This window comes from Monodelphis domestica, chromosome 2 (assembly GCF_027887165.1).
Source record: "Monodelphis domestica isolate mMonDom1 chromosome 2, mMonDom1.pri, whole genome shotgun sequence".
NCBI lineage: Eukaryota > Metazoa > Chordata > Mammalia > Didelphimorphia > Didelphidae > Monodelphis > Monodelphis domestica.
Window position 1 is genome coordinate 119,802,451 of NC_077228.1, and position 14,706 is coordinate 119,817,156.

At 33.1% G+C, this 14,706-nt stretch overlaps 1 protein-coding gene across 1 annotated transcript in view; it reads right to left on the reverse strand.

The window, feature by feature from the left end:
* NSL1 (NSL1 component of MIS12 kinetochore complex) overlaps positions 1 to 14,706 on the reverse strand; it is a 29,165-nt gene that overhangs the window by 12,617 nt on the left and 1,842 nt on the right. The window contains exons 2-4 of the mRNA XM_003340138.4: positions 11,704 to 11,785; positions 7,754 to 7,884; positions 6,101 to 6,155 (exon numbers count right to left, since the gene is read on the reverse strand). Coding sequence (XP_003340186.1) covers positions 6,101 to 6,155; positions 7,754 to 7,884; positions 11,704 to 11,785 — 268 coding nt within the window. The remainder of the gene's footprint in view (positions 1 to 6,100; positions 6,156 to 7,753; positions 7,885 to 11,703; positions 11,786 to 14,706) is intronic.

Genomic DNA, 14,706 nt, shown 5'->3' on the forward strand with positions numbered 1-14,706 from the left:
TGTACACACACACACACGTGTGGCACATGCACACATACATACACATGTGCTTGTGCATGCACATATATATCAGTTACATTCAGGGCCCAATCCTTCAAGAAGCATGCAGAACCTGACACAAAGTACCAATTTAGTAAGAAAGAAAGAGTAAATACATTTAAAAAAGATAAAAGTTATTTTGAAGACAGGGGTACTCAATACATAAATACAGAAGAAAATCATAATTCCAAAACATCAACAAGAAAGCCTCAAAGAAAAACATAGCTTTGCCATGAGATTTAGTCCTAGGGAAAAAAAAAGTTTTAAAATGATAATATAAATAAAATGAGATTGCTAGAGAAAATAGTTGGAAAAGAAATGAGAGCAATAGAAGAAAAGATTTTAAAAGATAATCAATAGCTTATACAGTCGCATAAATTTTTACCCAAGTAATGACTCCTTGACAATTAGGAAGAACCAAAGAAAAGTCAAAAAGTCTTTGAGATGACTAAGAAATATTAAAATAAAGTCAAAAGATTAAAAATAAAGAAGAAAATTTAAGATATCTGATATGCACTGAAAAAGTCAAGGATACATAATTTAAGAATCACTGTTGTACCTAAAAATCATGATTAAAAAAAAAGCCTGGATATCATATTTCAAGAAAAAAAATGAAAGATATGTTACAAGAAATAACAAGAAACAATTTTAGAGAAAATGAAGACTTATATGAACTTATACAGACTAAAGTGAGCAAAACCAGAACAATTTATAACATTGTTAAAACAAAAAAAATTGAAGGACTTAAAAACTGAAATCAATGCAAAGATAAATAATGATTCCAGAAGACTAATGTTTACAAAGAATAAAACTCATCTCATGACAAAAAAGCAATGAACTAAATATGATGAATAAATACATGTTTTTTTACCTAGCCAATATGGAAATTTTTTTTTGCTTCACTATGTATATTTGTTAGAAGTTTTAATTTTTTTTCCAATGGGAACAAAAGTGGGAAGAAAAACTAATTCTTGAACATTTAAAAGAATAATTTTCAGGGGGCAGCTGGGTAGCTCAGTGGATTGAGAACCAGGCCTAGAGACGGGAGGTCCTAGGTTCAAATCTGGCCTCAGACACTTCCCAGCTGTGTGACCCTGGGCAAGTCACTTGACCCCCATTGCCTACCCTTACCACTCTTCTGCCTTGGAGCCAATACTGTGTATTGGCTCCAAGACAGAAGGTAAGGGTTTAAAAAAAAAAAAGGATAATTTTTAAAAATGGAAAAAAATTTCCACAATCTATAAGAGCAAGAGGCAGAGTATAAACACTTAAATTATCTATCCATTACTCAAAGTGAAGACTTCTAGGAACACAACCAAAATTCTGGGCTTTCAAGTCAAGGAAAACATTCTGAAAACAACCATAAAGAGTTCACGTACAATGAATGAGTCATTGGTAGGATCATACAAGATCTAGCAGCTGCTATTCACTATACAGGAGCTGGAAGCTTAGAACACTATTCCAAAAGACAAAGTCTACAATAAAGAATAACTTACTCAACAAAATTGAGTGAAATCTTACGGGGGCAAAAAATTTATCTTTATTTTATTTTATTAATTTCTTAAGAAAAATTTTCCATGGTTATGTGATTCATTAAAAAATTATCTTTAATGAAAAGGAGGACTTCAAATATTCCTGATGAATAAGGTAGAACTGTATAGCAACTCTGAAATTCAAACATGGGAGTCAAGAGAAGGACATGATAAAGACGTCATGTTTACATCCTAATAGGAATTAGGGAAGAGGTGATACAAGTATCCCTTCAGAATCCTGTCATAAGGAGTCATAAAGTCAAATAAGACAAAGGGCTAGAAGTACACTGGTTATGTTTTAATGCTCTTAAAAGGCAAGGGGATATATTAGAGAGAAACAAGGACAGAGGGTAAGTGAGTTTGTTATCTCACATCATCAGATATATTAAGTAGATGATTCTATAAAAAAAGGAGAAGGGTAGGGACGGGTGCAGGTAAAATCTAAACTTTATTTTTATCGAAGAAGGGTAGAAAACATTTAGAATTGGGTACAGAAATGTATTTACATTGATTTGAAAAATTAAAAATTGATCAATAAACTTAAAATCTTAGAGCTTAAAAAAAGACAGTAACCACGAATTTAGCTAATTTGACTTTTAAAAGCAAATCACCACTCTCAAAATGTTTTAAAAGAATTCACAACAAATGAAGTAGAAATTGAGAAGTTTACTAGAAACAATTTAACCCAACTATATGCTGATAAAACTAACAAATTAAACATGGAAACTTTAAAATATGTAGTGTCTATGTTAACAAAAGAATTTAAAATAATCCAGTTTTAGAAAAAGAAATTGAATGAGTCATAAATGAACACTCAAAGGGAAAAAAATACAAAATCTAACGGACTTATAAGTGAATTCTACCAAAATCAAAGAACAAATAATTAAAATATTATATAACCCACAAAATAAGAAAAGGAATCCTACCAATCTTATCCTATGCTACAAATACTGTCTCGATACCTAAACCAAGGAGAGACAAGGCAGACAAAGAACACTAAGACGTTATCACAGATGAACACAGATGCAAAAATTTTAAATAAAATATATGCAAAGGCATTAGGAAGTATAAATTATGACCAGGTTCAATTTAAGCTAAGAATTTAGTGCTTATTATTAATAAAACTATACATATAATTGACCATATTAATGACAAGAACAAAAATCGTGATTATATCAGCAGACTAAGAAAAAGTTAATGACAAACTATATATCCATTTCTGTTAAAAATATCAGAAAATATAAGAATAAATGGACCTTAAAGTGGTAAATTTATTGTTGTTCAGACATTTTAGTCACATCTGACTCTATTTGGGAATTTCTTGGTATGTTTATACTAGAGTGGCTTGCCATTTCCTTCTCCAGATCATTTTACTGATGAAGAACTGAGGCAAACAAGGTTAAGTGATTTGCCCAGTCACACAGCTAGTTCTAAGGTCAAAGTAGTAAATGGTATGTTATCTAAAACCAAGAGGCCAATATTAATGGGAATAAACTGGTATCCTCTCAAATAAGATCGGGGTTAAGCAATGATGTCTAGTGTCATCACTACTATTTGATATATTGTTAGAAGTGATATCTATAGCAATAAAATAAGAAAAATTAATAGATGGAATAAGCATAGGTCAAGAATAAAGAAAGTTATTACTTTCTGCTGGTGAAATGATTTACTTAGAGAAGTCTAAAGAATAAACTAAAAGGTTAATTGAAAACTAACAATTTCAGCAATGTTGCAGGACATAAAACAGCCATAAATTATCAACCTTCCTCTTTATTAGCAACAAAGCAGAATAAAACAGAAATGGTACAAAATAGCTACAATATTTATAAAATGTTACTATGACACACACACAGGAACCATATAAATACAACTACAACTACTCTCTTACAGAAATAAAGTCAGACCTAAATAGGCTTATGGTTAGGTCCATGAATTGGAGTTAGTGGAACTGTGAATTGGTCTAGCCATTTTGGAAAGCAAATGATAATCCTACTTAATTTACTTATTTATTGCCAAAAAAATCAAACTACCAAAGTATTAATTTATAGAACTGGGGGAAAAAATTCATCTTAGAGGAACAAAAAGTTAAGAATTTCAAGGGAAATGCTGAAAAAAAAGTTCTAGCATTACCAGATCTCAAACTACAATACAAAGAGGTATTCTTCAAAATGATCTGGCACCAGTTAAAAAAAATAAAGGTCAATCGGTGAAACACAACAGATACACAATATACAGAAGGAAATGAAACTAATGGCCTACAATTCAATAAACCCAAAGACCCTAACTATCCAAGTAAGGACTCACTTTGAGTAAAAACCACTGGAGAAACTGGAAAACATTTAGCCAATATTATACTACACTTAGATATCATATATCAAGCTAAGCTCCAAATGGGCACTTAAAAGGTCATATTATAAACAAATTAGAGGAACAATAAGGGAAATACCTTTTTGTAGTTATGGATAGAGGAAGAGTTCATAACCAAACAAGGAACAGAAAGTATCACAGAAGGTAAAATGGTCAATTTTGATGCCATAACATTTTAAAGCTTTACACAAACAAAATTAATGCACCTAAATTAGAAAGGAAACAGCTAGAAAAAAACTTTGTTGTAAGTTTCTCTGGTAAAAATAATCATTTTCAAGATTTACAAGGAAATGATTCAAATTTATAAGAGCTATTCTTCATTAGATAAATGATTAAAAGACATCGAGGCTGCCCTGCGTAGGCAGTTCAATAGATTGAGAGTCAGGCCTAGAGTGGGGATGTCCTGGGTTCAAATTTGCCCTCAGATACTTCCTTAGCTGTATGACCTACACGAGTAATTTAACCCCTATTGCTTAGCCCTTTCCACTCTTCTACCTTGGAACCAATAAACAATACTAATTCTAAGACAGAAGGTAAGGGTTTAAAAAAAAAAGATAACTCTCGCTTTTCTCAAAAGAAATCCAAGCTATCAACAATGACATGAAAAACTGCCCTCAATTCACTAATAATTAGAAAAATGCAAATTAAAGTCACTTTTGAGGTTCTCATACTCATCAGATTGAAGATACAAAATGATGAATGTTTGGAGAGGCTGCAGGAAAAATAGGCACATTAATGAGCTATTGGTAAAGTTCTGAATTGGTCTGACTATTCTAGAAAGCATTCTGGAACTATGTCCCCCAAATCACTAAACTATATATAACTTTTGACTCAGATATATATATATCATTAATAAGTTTATAATTCAAATACATCAAAGAAAGAGGAAAAGTATTCATATGTACAACAACTGAGAGAATCCCGTTTTTTAGCGGCAAAGAACTGAAAACTAAAGGGATATCCATTATGTGGAATTAGTTGAATAAATTATGGTATATGAATGTAATAGAATATTTATACATATGACACAATGAAAGGGATAGTTTCAGAAAAAGCTGGGAAAATTTCTATGAAATAATGCAAAGTGAAGGGAGTGGAATCAAGAGAACAATTTATAAAATAATAATATTGCAAATATAAACAATTTTAAGAGATTTAAGAACAAATGAAGTGACCAATCATGCGTCCAGAGGACCAAGGATGAAAATACTACCCACCTCCTGAAAGAGAAATGATACTTAAGACACAAAATGAGACATAAAATTTTGGACATGGCTGATGTAGGAATTTGTTTTGCTTGACTATGCATATTTGTTATGATCATTTTTCTTTTCTTTCTTCATTTTTTAAGATATTTGGGGTGAGAAAAAATGTTAACTTGGAAAAAATTAAATTAAAATTTTTAAAAAGAAACTTTACTAAATAACAGATTATTGCTATGGATCTCATTCACAGGTAAAAGGTGAAAGGCAAGAGTACTATGGAGAAGGGTCATTTCCAAGTACTCTCAACTGAAAACTTCTCAGCTCTCATGTTTAAAATATATGTCACAAGTTGTATAAGTATTTAACTTACATGAGAAATTACTGTATTTAAAAGAATACTAATCAAGGGTTCTCATAATAGCTAATAGCCAGCATTTATAGAGTACCTTTGCAAAACACTTTTACAAATATTATCTCATTTTAACCCCCCAACCAATTTAGAAGGTAGGTACTATACTTATTCTCATTTTTACAGATAAGGGAACTGAAGCAAAGAATGACTAAATTACTGGCCCAGGATCACATAAGTGTCTGAGGCCAAATTTGAAATCAGATATTTTTGACTGTCAAAAATAAAGCACTCTATCCACTGCATCACCTAGCTACTTTTAATAATATAGTTTATCTTTCTACAGATAGTTTGTCCTCTAAAGAGTCTCAGGTTATCAATGGCTGTATAAAAAAAACTTGCCTGTTCCATTAGAGAAACCTATCTTTTTAGGTTTCTTCTCTCCCTAAAGAATCCTGTCCCTTTCTATTTTAGCTATACATTTGTGGAACACCAAACTGGATGTGTAAAGATAAAGGCATTCTTATTGATAACCTACTATAACAAAAACTGTATAAAACAATCTCAAGATTATACTTCATTTTCCCTATAACCACATGTGGACTCACCTTGTTTGGCATCAGATTTGATCTCCTCTAGGTGTACAATAGGCCGGTAGTGCTTCTAAAAATAGGAACAAATTAGAACTGATGAAAAAAATGACTCAATATTATCAGGAAACATAAGCTTTCTTTAAAAGTGAGTTTCTTTTGATCATTATAAGCAAATATTATATATTAGCATCAGTATTTGTTACAAACACCAACCCCAGGCAAGTTATTCAAATACAACTAAGGCTAAATTCTGCCTTTCAGTGTTGCCATCTACTGTTCATATTAAGGAACAGCACCACAGATAATGATCAGAAAAAGCAATCTACAAACCAACCTACATTGCAAAGATTTTACATTTATTATAGTCATTCCCCAAGTTGTGAAAAGGTTCAAAAGTTTCAGTGACATGGAATTTGGAACACACTGTGGCACAGAAATAATGTTACAAATAATAGCTGAATTTCCAGCATAGACTACAAAAATCAATTTTATATAGGGAATAATAGCCAATCCTCTGGCAATCATTGGTCATCCAGTATCGGAGGTAAAGGGAAGAAAAAGAAAATAAGAAAGAAAAAGAGAAATAAAGAGAAAGAAGTTTCTTCCTTTCAGGCCAAAGCAAAATTTTGAAATAAGAAAGATATATCTTCTACATTGTTTCATCTTTACGTATTTATTTCATCTCTTTTCTATCTCCTGGGGATGCTCTCAGTAAGTTTTTAATGTGCTTATGCTGCTGTATGACTTTTAGTGAGGCAATTTACTCAAGCTTGCCCAAGATCATACAGGTGGTGGGATATGAAGCCAGGTCTTCTTTCCACTTTCTCTCACATAGGTTTTAGAATTGAAAGGACTAAAAACCCAGGGACTCCTTGCCTTGAGAGTTTGTACTTCAACAAAGCTATTCTTCTTTACTAAAAGATTACATTCATGGCCATATGTAATATATATTTATGTTTCTAAAAGAATCAAGTATTTTAGGATTGTTGAATAAACTACTATAAGCAATACAGCAACCTTTTTTTCCCTTTGAAAGGCATGTTCCATGACTACTTTAAATGTAGTCTTTTCAGAACTAGGCCTCACATTGATATCAGTACTTGTATATTTTCTCCCATGAAACAAGCACAATGGTCTACAGATATACAAATATTATGTATAATCATATTAAATGCCATTCCAAAAGAGATGTTCTTATGCTCTGAAAGAAGTATAGATTTTTGTCTAGCAATACCAATTACAAATGACAAAGAAAGGAGAAAATTGCTAATAGTGAATTCTCTTTGATTCCCTTTTCAAATTGATAAGATTATAAAGTCTCTTTTAGTCTCCTGACTTCAATTCCTCAATTCAATTCAAGCTCAATTCAATAAATGACATTGCTATCAACACTAAAATTCATTATAAGAATTTCCATGAACTTATATTTTAAATAATTTTAAAGATGGGGTGCGGGGGGAACAGCTGGGTGGCTCAGTGGATGGAGAGCCAGGCCTAGAGACAGGAAGTCCTAGGTTCAAATCTGGCCTCAGACACTTCCTAGCTGTGTGACCCTGGGCAAGTCACTTGACCCCCCATTGCCTAGCCCTTACCACTCTTCTGCCTTGGAGTCAATTGACTCCAAGATGGAAGGTAAGGGTTAAAAAAAAAAAAGATGGTCCATCTTACCAAAATTTCATGTTGGGTTTTCATGGTTTTGATGACACATTCAAGAATCTTTCTGGGATACTGCTTACGTTTTGTAGCTGTATCTACTATAACTTCATCAAACTGATCTTCAAGAATTCTGATCTTGGGATCTAAATTCATAAAAATAATTTAAAAACAAAAGAAATTATGCCTAAAATATTCTTCTGAATATGGTACTAATATTCTATAGGAAACTTAAATACTTATGCTAAAAAAGGTAGCATGCATCTGGAAACAAAATTTCCAAATAATGAGGAAAATTAATTAACAAATATAAACCATATGGTAAAATGTTATACACACTAAAAGTTCATGAAATTTCCCAAATTCAATACAAGGAGGGAGTGGTGCAAAATTAAACCAGCTAAATAGTTCTCAAAATGGTACTGCTAACTTTTAACATTAGATAAGCTAGTCACTTTACAAAGAGTTTTGCAATGAGTCTGGTCAATTCCACTCAATAAATATTTACAGTATTAAACATCCACTATGTTGATGGACTTGACTAATCTAAGTCTCAATTTTCTCCTCTGTACTTTGGTAGAACAAGGATTTCATTCATGAATCTAGTTCCTTTACTAGCATAGATCATAAATTCTCCATAACTTAACTTGTGTAATTCTTATCACTATTTCTCATAGTTCTTCCTACCCAATGCAGTTAGGAAAGTTCTTCTAGCAATTTTGGTGGATCCTATGGGGTATTAATATACTACTTGGGTTTTCCAAACACTGTCCCCTCCTCACTATACAACTGATCCATCCTTGGATCTTATGTATTTTCTATCATTTTTAGGCCATTCCTTGTACACCAATCATTTTTCATAACATGTAAAACAGCTATTCATGCACATTATGTCCTTTCATTACCCTATGGGCTATTTATAATGTTAATTCTTCTGATATCAAGGTGATCTATGGTTCACAACCACATAGTGTTATTGTCAGAATATTAGTATTAAAGATAAAGGTTTTTGTGGTAGTAAGCAGTTTGGGTTCATTGAAAATACACACAATTTCTCAAATGCAATCCAACCATACCTCTTTTTTTCTATTCATTTCTGAGTCTCTGTATAAAACCTATCCAAGGTATACTGAATTGATTCAATAGGCTGCATTCTTAACTTCATGTCACAGTCTGAACAATATGCATTCTTCAGTCCACTTTTCTCCTCCCTGTGGTTTTAAGATCAATCTCTTTTGCACTGCTATGGATTCCAATGAGCAGGTTGTGCTAAGCATTTGTTGTATTCAAAGCAATTAATAGTTCATCTGAAAACTACTAATCTACAAAATAAAGGTAATACTTGCAGTAGTTACTTCATAGAGCAATTGGGAGGAAAGAATTTTGTAAATTGCAAAAATATCATGTAAACATAAACTATCGTTATCATTAAAATATACAATATATCTTAAGTCTACCCAATAAAAATAATGCTTACCTTGCAACATTCTTAACTTGAAATCTTTACTAAAATGTTAATTTGCTCAAGAAACTATACTATTAGCCTGAAGAAAAGACTGTAGTATTTTATGATTAAAAAACAAGTTTCTAAGGCAAAACAGATATCAATGGAGAAAAAAAATGACTTATTGGCACCATCTATTGGTCAATCTGCAAAACTGAAAAATGTCATTTAATCTGAGCCTATTTTCTTTATGAACGAAAAAGCATTTATTAAGCAATTACTATGTCAAGCAATGTGGTAAATGCTAGGAATAAAACAGATGCTCAAGAAGCATATGCTCTAATTATGGAAGACAGAATAATATAAGCTACAAAACTATAATATAAGCCACGAATTGGAAGGCAAAGTACAGGTGTCTAAGATTTATCAGTTTCAGAAGGCAATTCCTAGCAGTATAGAGGCCACAGTGGCAAGTTAGATAGATGGTTAAGTAGGAAAGATGATAAGCCTAGATACTTCTGAATACTTTTCCTTCTCTGGGCATTCCTAGAAGTGTTCTCTTTCTATCTGTATGATTGCTCCTTTCAAGCGTTTTACTGAAAGTTCATCCAGGTCACCCCACCATGGTGGCATAAATTCTATCTTGGGCCCTTCTGCTCCACTTTTCTGGCTACTCTATAACTATATCAGATCTCATGGATTCAATGATTATATCTCTTCAGACGATTCCCAGATCTACTTATCTAGTCTTAAGTCTCTCTCCTGAGTTCCAATCTTGAAACACAAACTGCTGACTAGATATCTTGAATTAATTGTCTTGGAGTTATCTCAAGCTTAACCTATCCAAAACGGAATTCATCATATTTCCCAGTAAACCAGCTCTCTTCCAAAGTTCCCTAATTCTATTAAAAGTGCCACTATCTTTCCAGTCAATCAAGTTTACCTCAGTGTCATCCTAATTTTTTTCTCTGCCTACACATTTAATCAGTTATCAAATAGTCATTTCTATCAACACAGCCTCTTTCATGCACATCTTCATCTCTTTCCTCACAGAGCCACCCCTTTTTCCCCTCGACTACTGCAATAGTCTTCTAATCAGTATCTCTTCTCAAGTCACTTCCTACTCTACCTCTAGATAGCTGCCAAAATGCTTTTCCTAAAGTACAAGAGTCACCATGTGGCCCCCTACTCAATAAACTATAATGGCTCTTTATTACCTCAAGGATGAAATATCAACATTCCCAGCACTTAAGAGTCCTTTACAGCCTGGTCCTTTCCCACCTTTCTAGGTTTCTCATCCATTACTCCTCTCCTCATACTCTAAAGTCCAGCTATACTGAATATTTGCTGTTCATTCAACAGAAAACTCCACCTTCTACTTCTATACTTTGGCAATAGCTATCTTCCACTTATTGGAATCTCCTGTTTCCTTTAAGACTTGGTTCAAATGCCATCTACAATAGGGAAGACTTTTCTGGTCCCCACACCTGCTACCGATTTCCTCCCTGGAAGACAGACAACCTTGAATAAATCCACAGTTGAAAGAGGAATATGAATAATGATCTAGCAAAAGAGGCTGATGATCAGATAGATAGGAGAACCAAGAATAATAAATGCCATGAAAACCCAGAGAGGAAAGAGCAATCAGGAGACAACATTCAATAAGTATCAGATACTACAAAGATCAAGAAGAATAAGGCCTGAGAAAAGGCCACTAGATAAATGTGAGAAGTTATTAGAAGAAAACAGCCTCTTTGGGGGAGAAAGATGTTCACTAAAACTTCCACTCCCTTCATCATTAGAGAGTGAAGAGAATGGATGAAAGGGAAGAGGCTTCAATCATTTAATAAGTACTTTGATTACACTAATCTGCCTGAGATGCTCTTTTTATACTAAAAAACAGTACATACATCCAAAATGACCCTATAGAACAAAGTCAAAACAAACTCTCTGTGCTATGTGACCAGTAGGAAATATCACTAAAACATACCTACTTCCCCAGCTATTCAATATCACCAACATGGTAAGGTTTCTTACAAGTTAATTACCATCTTCAAGTCATTTTTCAAGTTTTAATCAACAAAACAAAGATCAATGGACATCAAAATAGTATCAATACTCATTCCTTCCATATTCAGCTCTGTGATGCTGAACAGACCATGTGGCTTTTCAGCTTCCAGTTCATGTTCAATAAAACATGGAAAATTCCATGAGTTCTGTCTACCAGATAGGGCCCTCAACGCATCAAATGATGTAATGCATACAAGAGCTTCATCAAGATTTAACCAGGTGACAATGCTTCTTACCAATACCTAGAAACTATAAGGTGTCAGTCTAAGGTATTTGATTTGTTTATTTAGATTTTAAGTACAATATGCTTGCTTTATTAGTTTAAATTTCTCTAAGCATAAGTGGAAAACTGAAATTAGAGACAAAATAGCAACATTAGCATTCAAAATTAACATTCAAAATGAGTAGTCATCCTTTATGCTAATAGAGTATAAAAGATTTAATCACATACCTACAGGAAGTTCTTTATCTGAAGTTTCCTGCCAAGCCTGTCCATTGAAACTAACATTCTCTTGCACAGCAGTTACAAAATTCTGCAATAAATTAGAATAAAATTTTAATTAAAACTTTAATATTAAAATAATAAAAATGGCAAATATTTTATTAAAGCAGTGTCTACAACTAATGCTTCAGATTGACTTCATCTATCAGATCTAAGGAGGAAGTTGAAGACCTAAGTTCAAATCCTACTTCTGCCCTATAACTTTGTGGCACTGAGCAAGTAAAAAAATTTACCTGGATTTCAGTTTCCTCATCGGTAAAATGGAGATCTTAATAGTTATACTACTTATCTAACAAAATTGTCCTGGGTAAAATGCTTCATCATATATTTTATATATATGTGTGTGTGTGTATATATATATATGTATGTATGTATGTATGTATGTATGTATGTATGTATGTATGTATGTATTGAGTTGTGATTGACTCTTTGACCCCATTTGGAATTTTCTTGGCACAGACACTAGAATGGTTTGTCATTTCCTTCTCCAGCTCATTTTACAGATGAAGAAGTTGAAGCAAATAAGGTTAAGTGCCTTGCCTCTAGCTCATAAGTTCGGATTTGAACCCAAGAAGATAGTCTTTCTGACTTCAAAAGTAGCACCATCTTAATTGGCCATTCTACAATTAAGTACAATTTTTCCTTAATAATAAAGTTAGGATTCATTTCAATAGTTGAATTATTTATAGTCAATCAACAAGCACTTATTAAGCATTATGCGCAAAGCAATGTGCTAAGCTTAGATATAAAGAAAGGCAAAAATGATTTTTGCCTTCAGGGAGCTCACATTCTAATGTGACAAAATAAAAATAATTCTCCATGTGTATATGTGTAAAATCTTATGAGTAGATAGAGGGTAAACAAAGGGAAAACAGATATCTATACCATATCTATGAACTTTTAAAAGTAAAAATTTGTAACACTTAAAAATAAATAAAAACTAAAGTCCAAAATATAGTACACCTCAGTTAAAAAAGATTAAATGAAGACTAAAATTCTTTTAAGTTTTAGAGCTCTTTAGAGTTACAAGGAATCTTATATGTTGTAAAAGACTGCACACTGTACTTATCAATAATACATAGATTATGAACATAAATCGCTTTCAGGTATCACCTTAATGTTTGTTCCACCAGAGCAATTAACACCATTAGTTAAATTTCCTATTAATTTACGCTACTCTTTTTTTTTTAAAATGATGCTTCCTTGTGTATTTTGTATATCCAATCCACTATCTTTCCAAGTTTTCATTTCTAATCCAATAATTCTATTTTGAATGATATTTAAAAACACAAATAAGAATGACAAGCTGAGTTACTCTTTTCCTGGCAGACACCAAAGCATTCATTAGAATTGAGCTGGAAGAGGTCTCAGATGCCATATTATCTAACCTTCCCCTTCATTGTATAGTTGAGAAAATTGAGGCCTAAGAAAGTTAAGACTTAACAAATGTTACAGAGGTAGTAAATGTCAGAGGTAGGACTTGAACTCAGGCTGTCTCCTAACTAGAGCCAGTGCTCTTTACATAGTATATATCATGCTGTTGATTCCTACTCAGTTGACAAGCAGTTATTAAGCTCTTACTCCATGCCAATTGCTATGCTAAAAGAAAGGCAAAAACACTTTTTGTCCCAGGGCACTCACATACATTTAAGTTGAGTCTTGAAGGCAGTCAGACAAGCTAAAAGGGAAAGGTAAGGGGGCAAAGAATATTCTAGGCATTGACAACCAGTGTAAAGGCAAAAGAATCAGGAGGTGGAATATCATCTGTAAGGAAGAGCAAGTAGATCACTGACAATGGATTGTAAATTGCATGGAGGACAGTAAACTGTTACCTAGCCTCAGATACTTCAGAGATGTGTGACCCTTAGCAAGTCACTTAACCACAATTGCCTACCCTTATTGCTCTTCTGCCTTAGAACCAACTCTAAGTATTGATTCCAAGACAGAAGAAAGCAGTTTAAAAAAAGAATGGAGGACCAATCTTAACTCCCCTCAAAGTACTTTAGAGATTGGAAGGCTCATTAACTCATTTAACTCATTTCTAACCCTTCTACAATCTGGCTTCTACATTCATGATTCAATTGAAACAGCCCTCAACAATATTACCAATGAGTTTTTTTTTAATGTTAATTTATATTTTTATTTTTACAAGACTTGTTATTGTTGCTCTTCATTTTCAAAGAGGACCAAAATATCAGGAGTGATGCCCTGACTTGTGCATGAATTGGATTTCAGTGAGGCAGAGTTGCACAAAGTCATCAAACTCCAATGGCAAGACAAGAATCAGGCCAATTGGTAATAGCTTTGTGATGTAGTGAATGACCTTGGCTTCTATGACGAGGCTTAATGACGAGGCTCTAAGCACTCTACAGTACCTGTTTGGAGCACCTTCATGGACATTGGACCAAATTCTCATTTGCCCATTCAGCCTGAGGAGGTCTTCACATGCTTGGGGTAGGCACCCCACTGATTCTCTGATAAATCTGTGGTCTTTCAATTATCCTCAACCTGTTTTAGTCTGTTTGCCTAGATGATTTAGCAGAGTATGGCCATTTCATATGCTACAGTTTCTTGGAGCCACAGGTTAAGGACAGGGTACCAGGTAAACACCAAAGGTAGAAGATCAAACCTGAAAAGGTCTCAGCAAGGTCTCCAACCGGATATGTTAGTCCTTCAACAAAACCTTATTTCCCTTGTATTCCTTCTCATCACTGCTTATCAGTTGGAGAATGGCTAAATTGTGATATGACTATAATTGAATATTACTAGAATATTACTATGCTAATATTAGTAAAGATTAGAATTTATATGAATTGATGAAAAGATATGTAGAACCAGCAAAACAACATACACAATGACTAAAACAGAAAGAAAAAACATAAAACAATTAAAACTTAATGTTGTGAAATTATAATACACAAGCTCAGCCACAAATGAGATATAGAAAGATCT